General features: G+C 42.4%; 1 protein-coding gene across 1 annotated transcript in view; it reads left to right on the top strand.

Moving 5' to 3' along the window:
• The window catches only part of LOC138602375 (transmembrane protein 132C-like), a 118,685-nt gene that overhangs the window by 80,367 nt on the left and 17,275 nt on the right, over positions 1-21,043 (top strand). Inside the window, exon 7 of the mRNA XM_069673850.1 lies at positions 9,140-9,329. Coding sequence (XP_069529951.1) covers positions 9,140-9,329 — 190 coding nt within the window. The remainder of the gene's footprint in view (positions 1-9,139; positions 9,330-21,043) is intronic.

The following is a 21,043-nucleotide window of genomic DNA, read 5'->3' as shown; positions in this document are numbered from 1 at the left end:
TGGAGGAAGATCAATGACTATTCCTCCATTGACAGCCTCCATATGGAAGCCATTTGCTTTTCTTCCTGCCATTTCCATCACTCCTGCACAAGTCTTCAGTGAATAAGGAAACAGGCCACTTTCAATCCCAAACTGCTCAAAAATACTTGGATTTCGCTAAAGAGCGTTTACTCTGATCATCAAGTATTGTGTAGACTTTGATTGCTCTTCCAGGTTGTCCACTAGGGTATACCTTTACCAGGCATATCTTGGAGCAGGAACGAGCTGAGAGGCCTGGACCACATACTTCGGTACAGCGAGAAGTGACTGTGATTTGAGAGTGAAGACCTTCTTCCTCCTGTGCTGTAAGCTCTGGTTCTCGGGTGGGAGTATTGGTACCCCAGATGGCTGGCCCAGGATGCATTGCAAGGCTGTGATGATTACTTCCACATACTCCGCACTGGAGCAATTTCTTACAGTCTCTGGCAAAGTGGGACGAGGAAGCACAACACCTAAAGCATATGCTGTTTTCCTTCAAGTAAGTTTTCCGCTCTTCTAAAGGCTTGGCTCTAAATCCTCTACATTTAGCAAGGGGGTGAGGCTTGTTGTGAATTGGACAAGTCTTCGTCAGATCGTTGCTGTATGTGACTTTGTTGGTACTGGTATCTGCTGTGGAAGTAGTTGCAATGTTGGTTTTGTGCACATATATGGGAGTTCTTGGGTTCTTGAATTCTGAGCTTTGTCTCTGTGAAGACTTCTCATACTTGTTGGGACCAGAGACATTGCTTGAAAGGAAAAAGCTTGGGTAATTTCTTATTCTTGCTTCTTTACAGATGAACTGCATGAAGAAACAGAATGGTGGGAAGCATGCTCCATTTTCGTCTTTGAACTTTGATCCCACCGTAACCCATTTCTCCTGAAGACCATGGGGAAGTTTTTCCACAATTGTGTTGACAACACGAGCGGTGTCCAAGTAAGCCAGCCCAGGGAAGTATCCATCTTCTTTCGCTGACTGTAATTCCATTAGGAGATCTCCAAGTTCTCTTAATTTGATGCCATCCTTACTGGTTATGCAGGGAAAACTGTCCAACTTCTTGAAGAGAGCACTCGCTATCACCTCTGGTGCGGCATAACTTTCCAAGAGCCTTTCCCATGCCAGTTGACGAGCTGCATACAGGTCTGTAACATGCACTGAACAGATTCTTCTGACCTGTTCAGATGATTCCTTGCCCAACCATCTTACAAGGAGATCCAATTCTTCTTCTTTGGAGGGTTATTGGGGTAAACTCTGTGACGTAACAAAGGGCTTTCACCAGCAACAGAGGTTCTGCGAGGAGGGCTTTGGTTAGGCTGATGTGAAGAAGGTGTGGGGGCATGATTATTGGTTCTCGTAGCTTCTCTGTAGACCTGCCTGTTTGCGGTAGAGTGAAGGTTACCATCACCGCGAATGATGCTCGTGCAAGTGCAGCCTCCGCCTTTGCTTGAGCCTTTGCTGCAGCACTGCTTATGGAAGACCCAGAGGAGGAGACTGTTAAGCTGGAACCAGATCTTGATGCTTTGTCATCTTTCTTGTCTTTCTTTTCCATGTTTGCTGTGTCCTTCCAGCTGCTTGTTTCGCTTATTGTCTTCTTCGGCTTTTTCACTGTAACTGTCCTCCCTACGTGTGTGGGTACGCAGTTTGACAGTCAGCCAAACTCATCATCACTATTCATCAAGTTGAACATGGAGTGAAAAAGCCGTTGCTGTCTTAAGCGACTCATGTCAGGTTGATGAGCCTTTTCCAGGAGTTGGCACATGTGCTCTCTGATGAGGACAGAAAGAAGAACCTCCAACTTCCTGTTCCTTTTATAGGGTGCACACTTCCTGTTTCCTCTAAACAAAGTGCACTTCCTGTTTGAGTTCTTTTTGCAGGCCAACAGGTGGTGCCATTGCAACACCTGACAGAACATCCACAAACATGCAGTTTAAAGGAATCATTGTCAATACTGCACCCAAGATTTCACTTCAGCTTTAACAGGATCACACTTTGATGCCCGCGGCCCGAGGATCTGCATCTCACTGGCTCTCACACTCAGTCATGGTTGTTGCCACACGTCAGCCTGTGTGTTTGTATATTTGGCTCCTTCATCAGTCTTAATCAGTGTTTCTCCATCACAGCCCCTGAGGAACATGTTGAATAATTCTGCAGTGCTAATGTAATGCAATAAAAGCAAACACTTTAGTGTCTGATTTAGAAAGATTCAGAAAACTGTTTCAGAGTTTGACCTTAGATTGACTTCCTGGTCTAGCAATCTGGAAAAGATTGTGGTTAGCACTGATTTTAAATCCTCTATTTTCAAGGTGACATAAGCTTTATGGTATGTTTTTATCCAGTTATTGGAAGTTGAAAGGTGTTCTGTCTCTTCAGCCTTAACTAAAGTAAGTCTAGTGTAATCCAGTATAGCTTCTCTCTTTAGATGTTAGAAAAGAACAAATTGATAGATGTCCCTTTGAGAGCAGAAGAGGAAGACAAGTGAAACGAGGAGGGAAGGGGCGATTACATGGAAAATGTCCTCTGAGATAGATCGACCCAAACCAAGAAAAAAGATGGAGACATGAATGATGGGGGAGGAGCAGTGAGCCCGGAGGAAAAAGAAATATGAAAAGATAGAAATAGAAAAAAAAACCGAGCATGTTGGATCAAATAGAAACCTCTCAGGCCGCAGAACACAAAGCCTGAATCATGAAGTTCAACAGCAGCAGGTGGCAACAGAGAGGCAAATGATGAAACGGACAACCTCATCTAATCCCTCGTCATCATTGTGAACATGTGTGAGTAACAAGGAAAGGGAGAAGAGTGATTTCTGGTGGAGAGTTTACACTCCAAGGGGAGATTAGTCACACTGAGTTGATCTTATTGTCCAGGATAAGAGGACGAGCAGCAGAGCCCTCTGGAGAATTTTACTCTCCGACAGCTCACACAAATCAATACAGGGATGAAGATGGCCTTCATACAATCACTGATTATGTTGCTTTGTGATTGCTTAAGTATAGCTCGTAACTAAAGGCCGCTCATTAAGAGCGGTTTGGTTGCCAACAGTTTAAAGGTTGATGGTGTCACTGTGTGGCTGTAAAAAAAATGTTGAGTGTTCTCTAACTGAGACATTATATAACCAGCAAATGTCTTCAAATCAAATTTTGCTAGATCTTTCCACACCCCCTCAAATTATTTTATCTCGACCGAACTCAATTGTTTATGTTTTACTTCTAAGGGTTTCTAAAGGCTGCATTTTTCTCTGTTACAGAGGTTATATGTTTGAAGTTATGGCATCACCAAAGTTATTACGGCTCATTCTGAAGGGAGCATGAATGTCTGCAACTTGTTTTGTCACAAATCAATCAAGTAGATTTAACAATATTTTACAGCATAACATAAAACAGACCTGTTCAGGGTATCGCTCAAGTCATCCTCTTGACACAATGCATGTATGAACAAAAATTCATAGCAATCCATCCAATAGTTCTTCAGATGTTTCTGTCTGGACAAAAGTGATGGACCAACCAAAAACAAAATAAAAAGACAAACAGCCAAGCTATCCCTAGAGCTAGCATGCGAACCGCTAGCATGGCTAAAATTATTTTTTATACATCCTGCAGAATGAGTGAACATCCTGCAGAAACATTTATAATAACTATATATTATACTATAAACCTTGCTTGAGGTTTACATTTTGATAAGACACATGAAACATTTCCTTGAAGGTTTGTTTTTCTGAGTTCAATTTACATGTAGGCACCCTGTTGCTACGCGATGAACAGGTTCACAGAAAAATATGTTAAAGAGAAAAAAAACACTACTTTCATGTTCATTTCAGAAACCTGCTGTTGGGACTGATGAATTTAAGTGCTACTACTTTTTTGGATACTAAAATAAATACAATTTTAATTGACGATGTTAAATGGTCAAAACAAAAAATGTCATTTCATACTTTGACATGGTCTTTCTGCTCCTGATCTGACTTACATTCAATTCAAAAAATCAGCTCTTTGTCGAGTATTGTACAGTTTTTTTGGTGTTTGTGTTTTCTGAGCTGCTTTAAGGTTCTGATTGGCTTTTGCTGAGATGATGATGCAGAGTGGTGACTCTGCCTTTTGATTGGCTGATGCAGGGAGCCACATCTGTTTCATGCAGGAAGCCTGAATCCTCTAATTTTACACAACAATTGAGAGGAATATGGGAAAAATATGGCTCTAAGAAGAATGGCAATATGTGGAAAGAACCCCCCCCAAGAACCCCGTCTGCACTGCACAGGCCTCCTGTTACCACACAGTAATGTGTACTGACAGGGACAGGGCTGTCGTGGTGGCTTTGATAGATCCTGGGGGAAATCTCCCGCAGACATAAACTGGTTGTTTTACGTTTCATCTGCTTCTTGACACGGTTTCATTTTATGATCTCTTTCATTATCTGTCTGTCATACGTCAAAGTTTATCGCTCCATAAACACATCCATTCCACACAGATGAAGCAGGCGTCACTGGAAGGAAAACCACCCACCCCCCAGACAGCACAAGGTTAGGACTGTAGTGCAAAGTGTTTTATGAGCGCTGTGCGTTTAGCACTAACAACTGTGACGTGGCTCACTGAGACGTTTTGCAGTTTAAGTTCTTTCATGATTAATAAATTACAATAACTCACACATACTTTGAGCTTTTTTTCCACTCTTTGTTTAATTCTTTTACCGTTTTACAACCTCTGTGTCTTCCTCTGTCGCTGTTTCCTGATCATCAACCCTCAGAGCCCCACAGGGCCTCCAATGGCCCTGCTGGGCTGTGTTAGCCTTTCCTGTGGTCGGAAAGCACAGGGGAGACTTATCAGTCTGCTCCAGGGCTGAAGCTGCCTCTAGCTTCGGGGCTTACTGCAGTCACACAAAGCTGCGTGCAGGAAGCAATACATGGGAGAGCGCCATCAGTCTTGAGGAGTACGTGGCTTTATTCACACACACAAAGCCTTACTGTAAAGTCGTTCTTTTATTTTCTTAGTTACCAATAACACTCTCTGCTGATTCTGCCGCTCCGATCTCTGTTCACTCTCGCAACTTGTGCACACAATCACTTCTTGTCTCTCTCACGCACTTGCTCCACCACCCACACATACGCACTCAGCTATTCCTCAAACTGGTAGAAAAAATCCAGCTCAGAAAGCTGAAAACAAGGACAGTGAAGTCACGGCCAACCTTTTTCCATTTTTTCAGTTTATTTTCAGAATGTTTTCACAATGACGGAAAACACAAAAAATGTTGGACTTTTTGGTCATTAAATAAATCCACTCTCACCTGCATGGAGCTGTTTGAGGTGTTAATCTAGTGTAAGCAAACAAACTGCACAGAGACACACAAACTGTCTCCCTCCCTCTCCCTCTATTGTTGGACTCGCTGTCACTTCACTGTGTAGAAACAGATTCAGGTCTTTGATGCATCATTGTTGTCGGTGCTATACAAATCACTGCTGTGCATGAAAGGAACCCCCTCGGGTCTCCAAAAGAGACGGCAGACTTTTCTTCCTGTACCTCTCTCAGAGCCAGATATCCACCGAGGTGTTACGAGTGAAAGAAGAAAACATGGCCGCGTGTTTGACAGAGCTTTTGTGTTCCTTAGCGACACTTTTATTTCCCTGTTTTCCAACAAAAGGAATTTCATTTTTTTGCTGTTGTGCCGCTTCTTTCCGCTCAGAGCTGCTTTGTTACTACAATGTCTGTGTTTGAAATGTATCTTATAGGATTGAAAGCGTGCGTGTGTTTTCCTCTGAGTGGATTCTTTCACCTTATTCTGTTTGTGCTTTCACACACAACAATACGACTGACAGATGGAGATACCTCAGAAGCCTCCTCAAAATGACATGAGCGATTTTCCACCTCAAACTATGATACAGGAGCTTTGTCACTTTTAACTTTAGATGCTTCTAAGATCCCAGAGGACATTTTGCTTTCAGCCTTTTAACCCTGTTTCCGCTCTGTGTTTTGTCTCTGTCTCTGCGTCCGTCTCTTCCTCTCACCTCTCAACAAGTCAGGGCAGGAGCAGCGACAGTCGCCGGTGAGTGTATTAAAGTGTATGTAAATGGGGCTGAGAAAAGGGCACACGGTGCAGTGATGAATCTAATGAGACATGCAGGAAGTAGGCTGACCTCTCCGACCGTTGGGCTGAAGACATTCATCATCTCAAACACACACTGGGTGACGGGGTGAGAGGGAGAACTGCCCCCTATTGCGGCAACAGAACACGGCCGGTGAGCCAGAGGATGAAGATAAAGAGAGGGGGAGGAAAAAGGAACAGACATGAAAAAGACAAATAAAGACAGAAGAGACAAACAAAAATAAAGGAGTGAAGCAGAGTTGTATTGTCGTGTTCAGCACTAAAACTGATTGTTTGCAGCTTCATTGTAAAGCACAGCTGAAGTGTCTGCTGCAGATCATTGATGTGGCTGTAATTGTTCACCAGAAGCTTAAAGCACATCATCAGTGCAGTCACTAAACCTGCGCACAGCATGCTGTCAGGAGGGGATGATACCACACTACGGCTCTGTAGCAACTGTGTGAAACTGATGAATGGAGCTGAAACGAGGGATTTTTAACAAATCATTCAATTTGTGTCACTTTTAAAACTAAAATCTAGAGTCAGAGTTGTGAGAGAGCTCTTTGTGGTTTCTCTGTTTTGCTTCTGATGCTGAACTTCGATGAAGAGGAAATGGATATAAAAGAGCAAAATGAGCCAGGATATTTTTCTAAATGGCCCTACGTGAAAGAAGGATTAAAAAAATTGCAAACCATCTATACATTTTATTTATTCTGTTTTTCCATGATTTCTCAACTTATTTTTCTCGTTACCTCAGGATAACAAAGCTTGTATTCTTGTGATAACAGGACAATTTTCTAGCGATCTAGGAAACAAAACAATAGGCTGCTCGCTGTGATAATACAGACCACAACATGCCGTGCTGCTATGGCCCACACTAATGAGCTAAGTTAGGCCTATTTCTAAGTTTGTTCTGTGCTTTTGCAACTGTGGACACAAGTTATGATCATCTGATGTTACGGTTATTATCTTGAGATAACGAGTTAAATAAGTCGAGATCTCTGGAAAACAACCAGAAATTACTCATTATCACGGTAAAACAGAGTAAGTTAAATGTATGGATGCATGTCCTCTTTGGCCTTCCGTAGTTAACCAATAATGAATTTGAACAATATTTTTGTGTCCATATATTTAATAAATCCCCTCGCAGCTTTTGGGCTTGGTTGATTGTACAGAACAAAATGTAACACAAAAAAGTTATTTTAACATTGTGAACATGTAAGAGAGAGTCGGAGGAAGACGCGACAGAGAGAGAGGATAATGATCATGTGGGAAAATGTTTATTCCCATAAATGGGAAAGACGCATTTTGATGTGTTTATTGTATGTAGAAAAACTCTACTGAGGGAGCTCCTGCTTGTTCATTCCCATTAAATTTCACCTGTTTCAGATTCTCTCCATCTCCTTCTGTCGTGTCCCTCCTGTTGCTGTCTTTTAGAGCTTTAAATAACACACATAAATAACATGTAAAAATCCCATTAACAGACCAAAACCAACTGTGTGTTGTTTAGCTCCAGTTTCTCAATGGTTTATAATTCTACCTGTAGTGCTTGTATTTACTGAAGGCATAAATCCTAACCATGGACATTAGATTTTTCGATAAACAAATATAAAAGGGACTATTTTCAGCAGCAAACGAATACACATCAAGTGATGCAGCATTACACCTCAGTACACCTGTGTAATTCCTCTGTGTTCAAACAGACAACAGTTTTTACTGTGCAACCAGATTCACACCAACATTCACCTGTGATCACTCCGAGCCAAAGCTTCTCACTGGGATTTGAAAACATATGAAGTATAATTCAGAACATTACTCACTGAAACAGAAAAGCTTTTTCCTCCTGAGCCAGAATTACTATTCAAGCTGTTTTTTTATCCACTGATTTTCAGCTTCTAAAACTGTTCTCTACTTTTCTACCAGAGAGGATCCTTAAATCTGAGCTTTGAAGTGAGGCTCGCCTCTGAAGTGAGAACACATAAAGGGCCAGTTTTAAATACAAGCTTGACCAAAATATGTTCAAGGAAATCCTTGGCTCGTACCCCCAACACCCCCCTCCTCATGCTCACTTTGGGCTCTCTCCAGCCTTCTTTTAATTCTTTGACAACCAAAAAACAAACATCCTGCTGAGGACGCAAATAAAAGAGTAGAAAGAACTTTAAACTGAATTGGAACACAAAGGCTACATCTAGTTCCTCTTTGAGTTAAACTTGTGTATTTGCTGTCACCTAAAGATGTTGCACAACATGTGAGCCACTTCTAGTTCCCTGAGTGTGAATTGTATTTTCAGGACAGCGTGTGCGTCTGTGTGCGGTGGCTGGAAAAGGTGTTGCATCCAGTTCTGACTGTGACAAAGAACACCTGAGGGAGAGGCAGCAGCTCGCTCAAACCACAGCGCTGCAGCAAATCAAATAAGTTTGGAGGATTTTATTTAGCATTCATTGTTTTTCCTGCTTTGTTTGCATCTCCATCAGCTGGGAGAAAATAATTTGCAAGGCCCGGCAGTCTCTGCAAGAGAAGCTCCATATTGCAACAGGAAAAATAAATTGCTTTTTTTGCCAACATGGTGGTTCTGTGTGGATGTGAGAATGAATTTCAATGGTGCCGCGGCCCGCGGTTAGTTTCATATCAGATTGTGAGATGTGGGATGTGGTGATTAAACATGTGCATGTAATACAGCAGAGACATCCTCTACTAATAAATATTTGTTTTTCTTTTCAGCTGACTGAAACGTACAATTCATTCTCAGCTGCTGTTTTCAGTCCTTTTTTCACAACACCAAACACTCCTGTTTATATATAATAAAGACCAGTTTCTCTTCTATTCTCTCTACGTCTTTAATCCAGTCTGTCTTTGTTCTTTCTGCTCATGTTCACATTATTCCATGCTGCTATTTGAGCTTTTTCCCAATTTCCATCTATTACCTCATCTATTTTTCCTGCTACTTTTCTAATCCCTTTTGACTCTCACCTTTTCCTTATCCTTTTGCTTATGCTTTCCTCTTTCATCTAAATCCTCTCCTGACTCACGTCTCCCTCTCTCTCCTTGCAGGAGGGAGGCAGCAGGATACCAGCGAGTGCTGCAGGTGGACCTGGAGGTGAACGGGCTGATGATGAATCAGGGGGGACGGGAGGTGACGTGGCAGGTGGAGTATCCGCTCACCCGCACCCTGACCACTGAGGTGCCCACCCTTATCCGTCTGGCACCACAGGACCTGGGTGGTATCGTGCCATTAGCCATGGTGAGGAGGCAGGGGTGTGTGTGTGTTTGTGTGCAGAGATTTGTGCATGTATAAGTGTTGAAATCAGTCATTGTGGTGCTGTAAAGTCTGTATTAATATTGGATAAGGTAAGACCACACCATGGCAAAGAGGGAAAATTCCTGCTGGACAGTTCTTGTTATTTTCCAGATAGGAGGTCTGATGTCCTCATAATCTCACTGAAGCAATATGATTATTACATGAATGGTCTTTGTGTTCAAATTATAACTCAATAATAGCACGAGGATGTCAATTAAAAGTGATTAATTAAGTAAAAGTAATAATCAGTTCAAATTTACTGAAAACAACTGAGAGAAACTTTTATTTTCTGTTGATTTTGGCGCCCCCTGTGGACAAAGCCATCTTATCAAACCTGCTGATCCTGTTCTGTGTGTTTATTTTGTACTCTCTATCCAAAAATCTCGCCCCGCTTTCTTTTAACTGGCTAATGTTCTATTGACAATCAAACTTTGCTGGGGACAGTATTTAAACAAAGTCCGTGTGCTGTTTGTTGCTCCATAAGATTCCTTAGAATGAGTACAGATAAAGCAGCGAAATATAATGCCCAATCAGTCAAATGTTCTTGACTTGCTGAGTCAGGCAGCTGTCCTAAATTCAACCAAGCATGTTTTTCACTTCCCAAAAACTAGACTGAACGCAAAAAGAAAAAAAAAAACCTAAGCATCACCATAAAACATACCGATGTCTTCTGATGGCTTACATTCATAGACTTCAGACTAGTTGGATGTGAAGTTACTCTCACCAAAAGCTGGGGAACTATGTATGAAAAGGTCTATCATCATTGCATTATATGATGTGGATACAAACATCCTCTGAGACAACATATCAAAGTGTTTAAAATCAAAAGAGTCACTGTCCTCAAACTTGTAACATAACAATAGAACACAAAAAGGGGAACGGTTAAACCTCAGATTTTGACAGAATGAGCTAAACAATTGAAAGAAAGCCTGGACACCAGCGGTGAAGTAAGGCTGAAGAGGCATTTCAGGCTTTGTTAGCCAAGGGGTCTCCGGAAGCAGCAGACAGGCACCGGGTGGCTGTGTGGGAGGAGTTCGGGGGCTATAGAGGAGGACTTTCCATTGGCCTCAAGGAAGTTCTGGCAATCCATGAGACAATCCAGGAAGGAAAAGCAGGGCTTGGCTCAGGCCGAATTGAACTGGAGTGGAGAACTGCTGACCCAGCCTTGCGATATTGTTCGGCAGTAGAAAGAACACTTGGAGGAACTTCTGAATCCAACCAATACGCCTGAGACACATTTGAACATCCAGGGGTAGCCTTCCCTATATCCTTGACAGAGGTCGCTGAGGGAGTTAGGAAGATCCTCAGTTGCAGGGCGCCTGGTGTAGGTCAGGTGGTTTGGGCATCCACTGAAAGTTTTACGGGCATGTCTTACTGGTAGGAGACCCAAGGGTAGACCCAGAGTTTGCTGGAGGGATTATAAATCTCATCCAGCCTGGGAACGCCCCAGGATCCCCCAGGAGAAGCTGGAAAACATTGCTGAGGAGAGGGATGTCTGGGTTAACTTGCTTAGCCTACTGCCACAGTGACCTGGCACTGAAAAAATTGATGGGTGGACAGATAGGCCATGGCTTCTTCCAGTCGTTCGAGCACAAATACTTTGAGATTTAGTCAAGGATGGCAAAAAATGACGATGACTTGAACTAAGGCATGCGAATAGAATAAGCTTCTCAACGGTTCTAACAATTGCTTCTACATGCAGGACCCACTGATCAGTGATCATAAATGTATTTTCTTTGAACTCAGTGAAATTGCTGACCCACCCTACCTTAAAAGAACACTGTAATCTCGTATCATTACAACAAATACAGCTGACCATTTCTCAGTACACTATAGCTGGGATTTTAACACGTCTTAATAATGTTGAGCTTTTAATACAGTCCTTTAAAGGTTCAGTAGGTAATATTATCAAAACTAATTTCTCAATTTCACACCCCTGTCTGATGTCTGCGGTGTGATGCCCCGTGTCATCATGTGTTTTCTGTGTCATCCTGGAGGTGTGCCCATGCAGGTAACTAATTAGAGTAACTCAGCTCACCTCGGCCCAGTGTGCTGAGGTTACTTAAGCTCCAGCAGGAAACCCTTCTCTCTCTTCTCTGGCTCTCTCCACAGGCACATGCGTTTGGTGATGTTGGTTTGAGTTTACCTTTTGCTTTGTTTGCATTGTACAACACTTTGTTTGCATTGTACAACACTTGCATTGTACAACACTGATTACTGATTTCCACACCTCATATTGTAAATATTTAATTTGGCCTAATATGATTTAATCTGTTAAAATAAAGCTCCATCTTTTAAGTTGGATATTTAATTTGGTCTAATTTGGTTTGATTTGAATTATTAAAGTTTTTTTTAAACGTTTAGCATGGTGTAGTCTCCCATCTTTGTTGTGACTTCTGAGCCAGGTCATGACAGCGGTTACTGTGGCGTTGTGTTATGTTGGTGTTGCAGTCGGGCTTGTTCCCAATGCGGCTACTGTTTAGTGTTGTTTCATTGCAGAGTGGCTGAAAATATCTTTGTGAAGTGCCGTGGCTGTGTTAACGTTTTCGGAGTTTCTCCTGATAGTTATGCGTGCCTGTGCTCTCAGGGCTAAATGCTCCCAACATCAGTGTGTTACTGCTTAGTTGCACTGTTTTTTTCCCACAGTTTCTGTTAGCACACTAAGTGCTGGTGGTTTTGCCAAATAGAATTAGCTGTAGGTTACCATTCACAGCAAAAACACTTATTTCTGCTGGTTTGATGGTGTATCTGCTTCGATAGTCTTGGTGGTGTAATACAATGGTTGTTTTTCACGTTCTTACCGGTGTGTCCGCCATGTTCTATATCTGGCTTCTTCAGTTACCGGGGTTACTGGCCTGCACGTGCACGACAGCCTCCTCTGCAGGGAGGGCTTTGAAGACAGGACTTAGCACCACGGGGAGAGAGGGTGAGGGACCTGGAGGTTGCAATCTTTCAAATTCTGAAGCAAAGTCCACTCTCCTCTCCTTCTTACCAACTGCAGCTTTAATATTCATTGCTCCACGCTACTGGACAAAGTGGCACCTCTAAAAGTGAGGACCAGGGCTACCAGTAACATTTGTCCATGGATAACTGACACTGTCCGCAGCCTGTTGCAGGTCAGAGCGCTTATGGACGACTGGGCTAGAAGTCCATCGCCTTTATCTCAAGGATCTCCGGCGTTTTTTTAATGAAGCGGTTCGAACTGCTTACTTTGCAAACCTCATTTCTTAATCAAGAAGAAATCCATATATATGACACCATAAATAATATTGTTTCACCACCGCCCTCCACATTACCTTGCTTTACTGCTGATGATTGAAATGAGTTTCTTTCATTCTTTGTTAAAAAGGTAATGACTATTAGGTCCTACATGCAGCAAAACTCCCAGCACCTAGTGCCAGCTTCTCTCTTACTCCCACTGTCTTGGGACTTTTTCCATCCTATTAGCTTACATGATTTGATGGATTTGATAAGTAAAACAAAGCTGTCTTGTAGCCCCTTTGATGTTCTACCACCCTCCCTGTTTTGCCCATTATTGCACCAGCTGTTTTAACGATTTTAAACTCCTCTTTGTCTACAGGATGTATCCCCACCTACTTAAAACATGTTACCATCCAGCCCATATTAATGAAAACAAGCTTAGATCCTGAATTATAGGCCCATATCTACACTCCCTTGTCTATCAAAAATTCTAGAGAAAATGGTGGCCAACCAACTCACTGCTGTGTTAGAAAGAAACAATATCTATGATAAATTCCAGTCAAGGTTCCGGAAATGGCACTCGATTGAAACTGCTCTCTTGAGGGTATCTAATGGCATTTTAATGTCCTCTGATGCAGGTACCTGCTCTGTGTTAGTTCTCTTTGATCTCAACGCCTTTGACACAGTAGACATCAAATCCTCATCAAGAGGCTACGTGATGGGGTGGGAATGTCAGGCACAGCATTGGATTGGTTCTCATCATATCTTGCTGACAGATCTTTTCTATTGGGGAATTTGTGTCTGACTCCTCTCCACTATATCATGGGGTACCGCAGGGCTTGGTGCTGGGGCCTTTGCTATTTTCACTCTACTTGCTGGCCCTTGGTCAGATTATAAAAAGTTTTAATAAGAATATCATTTATATTCAGATGATATTCAGCTCAACTTTTCATTCAAGCCCAGCGAGGCCTTCTAGACTGCCTAAATGCTACCAGGGACTGGACTACTGAAAATCATTTACAACTCAATGAATACAAAACTGAAGTTCTGGTTGTTGCCCAAGATAAACTTGTTCCAATAATTATGCAAAACATTGGGCCTTTCTCCTCTGCAGCCCATTCTAAGCTCCACAATTTAGGGGTAATTTTTGATCACTCAACATCATTAGAAAGCCATGTAAAGCAGCTGACAGGATCATGTTTTTACCACTTAGGAAATATAAGTAAACTCAGATCTGTAGTCTCAAGAGCTGAGCTTGAGATGCTCATACACGCCCTCATCTCATCCCGCACTGACTACTGTAATTCCCTCTTTATCTCACTCAGCATGTCTGCCTTCAATCGCCTACAGTCAATACAGAATGCTGCCGCTAGACTTATCACCAAATCAAACAAACGGTCTCACATCACTCCCATACTGAAATCTCATCACTGGCTCCCTGTTGCTTATAGGATCAAGTTCTATTTCTCACCCTCACTTTTAGAGCCCTACATGGTCAGGCCCCAGAATATTTGGCAGAACTGTCTTTTGAAAACCATTAAAAACAAATCTGTTCGTACAGGCTTTCTGGTAATCGTGTTTCACCCAGTCTGTGTACTTTGTTTTTATTTCTGTACATTATATTTTGTTTGTGTGAAGCACTTTATGACTTCTGTTTGAGAAACATGCTATATAAATAAAATGGACTTACTTACTTAGATTACCTGGCTCCACAGCAACTCAAACAATAGGCCAAAGGACAGCATCCCGTTATAATGTTAAGGGTTCCATAAAGCTATATATTCTGACTCATTGGGCAACTGATCAAGCTGCCATGTTTGATAAGTTAGGAGTGAGACCAGGCTGAAGTTAGTTGTTACCAGAGGGTTAATTCATAACCTCAAATATTCAGACAGACGGGCTCCTTGTGACGACAATCACTGCATAAAAGTAATAAAGCTCTAAACCTGCAGCAATGGACGAACCACCTTTTCATAACAGCTCCTTTTCAAGGTTAATAAAACAGAGCAATTTGTATAATAGTTCAATGTCTCACAATGTTGAGTCTTTTGTGGCTAGACTGGATATTTTTAAGAGCTAGTTTAATGCTGAACACAGAAGTAATTTAACATTCAGTTTAAACTGAAATTTTCTCGATACTGAGAGTAGCGTTCTGGCGTTGGGACGAGATAATAACACTTATTCTCAAAGCGATTTCCTTGTTTCAGGAATATTTAATGTTTCATTATCTTCAAACAGAACTGAGTAAGACTGCGGCACTTAACTAAGGAAATGATTATATCGTAAAACTCTTCAGAACGACTTTTATTCATTTATGGGGAGTAGATTTAAAGGATTCAATAACAGAATCCATGATATGTGTGAGATAAAGAATCCTTCTTGTAGAGTACCTTTGAGAAACCCTGGTACCCTCAGCCGATCTCTGACTGAGATTTATCTTTTTTGAATCAATAGATGTAATAGCCTGAGCTCTCAAAAATCTAACCGATGAGGGAAGAGAAAGTTGTCTGTACTTACAGAGACACTGCTCCCGCTGTTCTCTTCTCCTCTTACTGTGAGAGAGGCCTTCTACAATAGTGTGATATTATTGACACAAAGACAAACACATGTGTAACGCTTGTTGTTGCCTTCTATAAAAATGCTTATTCAGATTCTAAAGGGAGAATCAGAGAGAGAGCTGCTACCAGGACCTACAAAGGTAGACGAGAAGAGAGGAAGTGTTTCATTAGCGAGCTTGAAAGACAGAACATGCAGAGGACACACCAACTGAGAGTGCGCTGCTTTTGTCATCCTCACATGAATTTCTCATCACTCTCTTGCCGTGCGCTGCCTCTCTGTTCGCTGATTAGAAGAGACAGCCAGTATTACAGTACATCCCGAATACTGTCATTAGCATTTTATTCATAGCATCTGAAACTATCTAAAATTTAAACTCACAGTCCTTTAACATTATAACCAGAGCTATTAGCAGGAAGCTCAACGTTAGTTTGTTTTTTCTTGTCACAGTTCAGCGCCTTTGTCTGGAATAATTAAAGTTTGGTCAAATGCAGCTCTTCTCATTCTGAATCCAATAATCACGTCTGACAGATAGTGACAGACTGAGGCAACAAGGACAGCAGAATTAGTGAGACGTTTGTCCTCTGCAGGCACCAGAAACAGATATGTCAGAAAGAGAGCGCTCCCCATATCTGTAATTTACACGCAGTGCTATCACTGCATCAGGTCCAGCTAGCTGTATCCAAGCAGGCTGCCATCAGTCACTCTGTCACACTGTCAGGAACTGTTTTTGGAAAATGGCCTGGCAGAGCACTGATAGGCTGTGCAGTGAGGCTATCCACCGGCATGCTAAGTGTCCTCATGGAAGCATTAGCCATCTGCATGCTGCCATAATGCCCCTTACTGCTTGATGAAGGCCTCTGTGTAAATACAGGCCTCTGAGTTACTGTGTTATCTTTCTCCTGTGGATTTTGACAAAATGTATTTGCCCCTTTGTTTGTACCTCTGGGAGATTCAACCTTGTGCAGTTTCTCAGTGTCAGACTGATACCAATATATGATCAAGATCCCTTTGGACAAAACATGTAAGGATGACACAACCTCTAAATTACCACAACTTTATCTTTGGCATTTTGCCTATGTGGATATGAGGGCTGCATCCAACGATAATTTACATCATTGATCCTCATGCATGAGTGTGATATGTAAGGAAAACAAGAGCAAGTCTTCCTCTGGTGACTGTAAATTTCACGGCAGGAGTAAGCAGACCTACACCTATAGTTACACAGAAAGAGATATTATATTGCAAAACCCCCTTTTACAAAGATGAATGGACGTTTCAGTGTTGCAAAGACTATAACCACCTGTTTCAGAGAGGTGGAAAAAAGAGACATGGTCAATGAGCCATGCTTCACCGTATTATCTACAAATGGGCAGGTCCATGCGTGACACACAGGGATTCACCCCAACAGTGAGGGGATCTGCAGGATGACAATACCCTCATCCATTTGGCATAAGGGGTCACTGAAGGTTTTGATCTGTGAAAAGGATGTGAATCATGTGCTATGGCCTCGCCAGTCACAAGATCTAACTGCAACAGGCCTACAGATACAGAGAACTGGGACTGATGTGTTAATCAGTGCTCTCCAGCATTACCATCAAAATATCAAACAAGGGAATGGTGTTCATTCCTCTAATAGATTTTCAGAGACTTGTAAAGAAAGAGAAACATGTATGAATGAATAACACACATACTGTCTGCATGTCCTTTATACTTTAGACAAATAAACATGACACACTTTTACACACTTTCTCTCTCTCTGCTGTCTCACAGCTGGGGATTCTTCTACAAATGTCAGTCAGGCTTTACTTTGACGCTAAGCCTGTCCATTCTGTAAATTGTTGTTGTTGGTTTGTTTGTGTATTTTTTGCTGGCTTTCCTCCCCTCACCCTCCTCCACTCTGTGAGTTTTTTATTCGAGCAGTGAGGACCGGGGTCCAGCTCAGAGCAGCTCTGCTGCTTATTCTAATCAAATAGGCTCCAGGAACAGGAGGAGGACCTCAGAGTACAGCAGGCTTTATCAGGGGCAGCACATTCACCACTGCTGACTTTGGCATTTACTCGCCTCCTGTTAAAGAGTGAGAAAGTATGAGGAGGGAAAAACAACAGAGGCTTAATATTTAATCTCACTAAAATGTTTCAGAGATCACAGTCTACAAAAAGAAAATCCAACAGATCATCAGACCAACAGGTTATGTAATAAATCAATATGTAATTAATGAGTAAAGTATAAATCACTGCCGGTCCTGATTTAATGATCAATAATGGTATTTCTTACTCCTGGTCATGGCAGAGTGCCCCCAGACTGCCCCAGCTCTTTATTAGCTAATACTGCAATTATAGCTGCTTTGCAAACTGTGTTAAATCAGTGGAGACACAGGAGCTGATTATTCAGCTTGTTTTATCCTCACTAGATTCAACTAAGGTGCTCTTTTTTTAAATAATGAGCGGGCAATTCACGAAGGATGAATTGCAGTGGTTTATCAGCTTAGCTCTCAGAGCACAACAATCCATACCATAGCAGAGAGAGAGCCACATTTTCCAACAGTTTCACTCCATCTTAACAGCCCAAATTAACTGCAATAAACAAACAAATGCACCAGAGTTCATTTAAACCAAACCAAACACTTTAGGTGTCAAAGCTGTTGTGATTTTAGAGCTAATTATTTCTAGGCCAATAGGTGAGGGGCTCTTCAGATACAAGTGAGTTTGCTATGGGCTAGCAACAGCGCCCTCAGCATTCCAGATGATTATGTCCATGGTGCTACAAGATCTACCTGGTGTTCAAGCATGTCTTGATGACATGATTGTCTACTCATCCTGTTGTGCTGATCCTGACACACACCTGAAAGCTCTGCTCTCCAGCTTACAAAAAGCTGGACTGAGTCTGAATACAGAAAAATGCAAAAGCTACCAGGATAAGCTGACTTACGTGGGCCACACCATAAGTAAGGATGGTCTGCTGCCCAATGACGACCACATTGCAGCTATTAGGGATGCTCTAGCACCCAGTGATGCTGCTTCTCTTAGTTCCTTCCTTGGCCTGACAGCAGGGTACTCCAAGCTCATACAGAACTACACTACTGTTGTGGAGCCATTGACAGATGCACTATGTGACCATAGTGTCCACAGACGCCTCGTGCTATGGCATAGGTGCACAGTGGCTTTTGCTTCTTGCTCTCTGAGTGCTGCTGAAAGGATATACTCAGTGGTAGAAAGAGAAGCGCTGACCTGTGTCTTGGCTGCAAACTAGTGGAGAACTTACTAATGGGGAACAAAGTTCACCTTACAAACTGATCTCCAGGATTTAACCACAGTCCTGACAACAAAAGGCATGGCACTGCCAAATGAATAGGACTGCTCCCTAGACATGGAACCAGAGACTATTGCTGCTGTCTCCACCCTCCTGACTGCTATTCCCACGTCTGACTTTCACAGATGTCTGCTCCTCCTGCCCAGAGCCATGCAAGCTGCATATCTACATGACCCAAGGCTGGCCTGCATCATCTAAAGGCCTGCCTGCAGACATGATGCCTTACTATCAAGTTAGGAATGAACTGCCTGTGCACGGGTCACTTATTCAGAGAGGGAGTTTCAGAATAGTGGTGCCACTAAGGCTAAATTCCCACATGGTACACCTAGCCACGCAAAACAGAGACTCAGAGACTTGTACTGGTGGCCTGAGATAGATGTGCTGTGTGTCCTGTCAGCTGAATGACAAGACAACAACAGCCGCCCCTGCACCAATGACACCAGTTCCTTTGCCTGATGGACCCTGCAAAAGCTTGCACAATATATTGTATATTTGCCCATTCGAGACTAGTCCTTCTGAATTCAAGTTCGCTTGTACCATCGTGGACTACTAATCAAAGTGGCCAGATGTGTTTTGCTCCACAGTGCACTGCTGCTACAGTGATTAACTTCATTAAGTCTGTGTTTGGCCAAAAAGGAAACCCCATGGCTGTGGTGAGAGATAATGGCCCACATCTTACCTCCTCTGAACTGTCCTAATACAGTAATAGGGTGTTAAAAGAAAACATCCATACTGCACAGAGAGAGAAAGCTCAGTGGAAAGCTCATGTCACTGAGTTTCTTCAAGTCTGTAGAACTACACCACATGCAAACACAGGGACATCACCCTTCCTACTCAAGTATGGAAGGAAGATGAGAACCAGACTCTCTCCAGCCGAAGCTCACAGCTGCTCATGATCATGAACTGAGTGACAGAGTTTCAAAGAAACAGTTACACGTGAAAACTTGCACAGATGCCAAGAGGCATGCCAAGACTCCGAGATTGCACCCAGGAAGCCATGTGTGTGTGTCTGTGTGTGTGTGTGTGTGTGTGTGTGTCAGTGTCAGAAACCCTTTGCATGTCAAGAAAGGAAAGCCTGAGTTCAATGAGCCTCTTAAAGTGACCCAAAAGACTTGGGATGCTTCACACCTGTTTGTGCTGCGAAGATCTAATCTAGATCTAGATATACAGCCATATGGGGTGTTTATCTGGTTGTGAACAAATAGGCACCATGAATAGGACATGCATTTCTGCCCTTCACAACCCCAGGAGGGTATCAGGCAGCAAGGCACTGCTTGGTGAGAGGTGGGAGGACTTCATGGAAAAGGATCCTGCCTTTTGTTCCTCATGCGTCACTCCAGGTGTCTCGCTAAATTTTGCTTAATTGTAGTCAAGACACGATGTGCTTGTGATAAAGTGTATTACATCTGTGCTCACGTAATATTCTATTCTTTATGGCACAAACAGTCTCCTTCATACACGGTGATGCTCATTAAGACCTCTCTTTCCACCCTTTTATTAAAGTGTTAATGGCTCATTCCTGGAAAAAAGAAAACTACCATCTCATGTGGAAGCACTGAACACAGCACTTTGTAAAGGTGCTTATCTGCCACAAGAGGGTCGAGACTAGTCTGACCCTCTGCTGCTGTTGCGTCACTGGTGTTTGATTTCCTTCAGTGCAGAGGGATGAAGAGAAACATCTTCTTTCTCAGAGAGCATCTTCATGTAGACTATTAATGTATTGTATAAAATAACCTCCAACAGATGTCAAGTAGATCTATTATAGAAAAATATGGTTCGTGAGAGAAAGAGACAAGGCAGAGGAGACCTCTTGTTAGTCGACTTTGAATTCTTGATGCCTTTTGATGTATTTCTCTACACACGAGGGTGAAGAAACAAAGCAAACAGGGAGGCACCAGTGTTGATGAACAAAGAGCTGTAAGGAGACAGTTTTCCTTTGCCTTTCAAAGTCGTCTTTTATTGAACTAAGCTGTGATGAGCAGGATCCACGGATATAGCAGATCTTCTGTACAACAACTCTCTGAGAGGAGAGGAGGATTACCAGACGTTGTCTTAATTGATCTCATTATCTTCTTCCTGCTCCTCTGGCCGTCAGTTCTCAAGTGTGTCTTGTGATAACTTGTGAACATAAAGTATTATTGTCAAAGTATTTTTTTGTTACTTGAGAAGGCCTACGTAAACCTTCATTAAAGGGGAACTCCACCATATGAGCTTCCCACCCTGAGTGTGATGTCATAGGAAAATCGCCACAGTGTGACTATGGTTTATGGTCTAACACCTGAAGGAAGTAGTCAAGTGACAAGCATGATCTCTATAAGTTTAGGGTAGCAGTCAGTGTCATTGGATAGGTCATATCAACAATTGCTTTTTAAATTAAGTCCTAATGTCACTTACGTCATAAATGTATTTTGTAGTTTGTCACTTCATTCGGTAGAGGTCTTTACAGGCAACCCGGTCCCTAGGACTCAAGATCCTCCTCATGATTGTATTGGTCCTGTTCCAGGATTTATTTGGGTCATTGGGTCTGGATCGGGTCCCATTCTATAACCTTGGTTGCTGAGTCTGTTAACCCTTACATGCAATACAAG

Source organism: Semicossyphus pulcher, unplaced genomic scaffold, assembly GCF_022749685.1.
Source record: "Semicossyphus pulcher isolate SPU_LCO1_2020_fin unplaced genomic scaffold, fSemPul1.0.p SCAF_22, whole genome shotgun sequence".
NCBI classification, from domain to species: domain Eukaryota; kingdom Metazoa; phylum Chordata; class Actinopteri; order Labriformes; family Labridae; genus Semicossyphus; species Semicossyphus pulcher.
The sequence above is the reverse complement of the archived record's forward strand: the minus strand, read 5'-3'. Positions and strand labels throughout refer to the sequence as shown.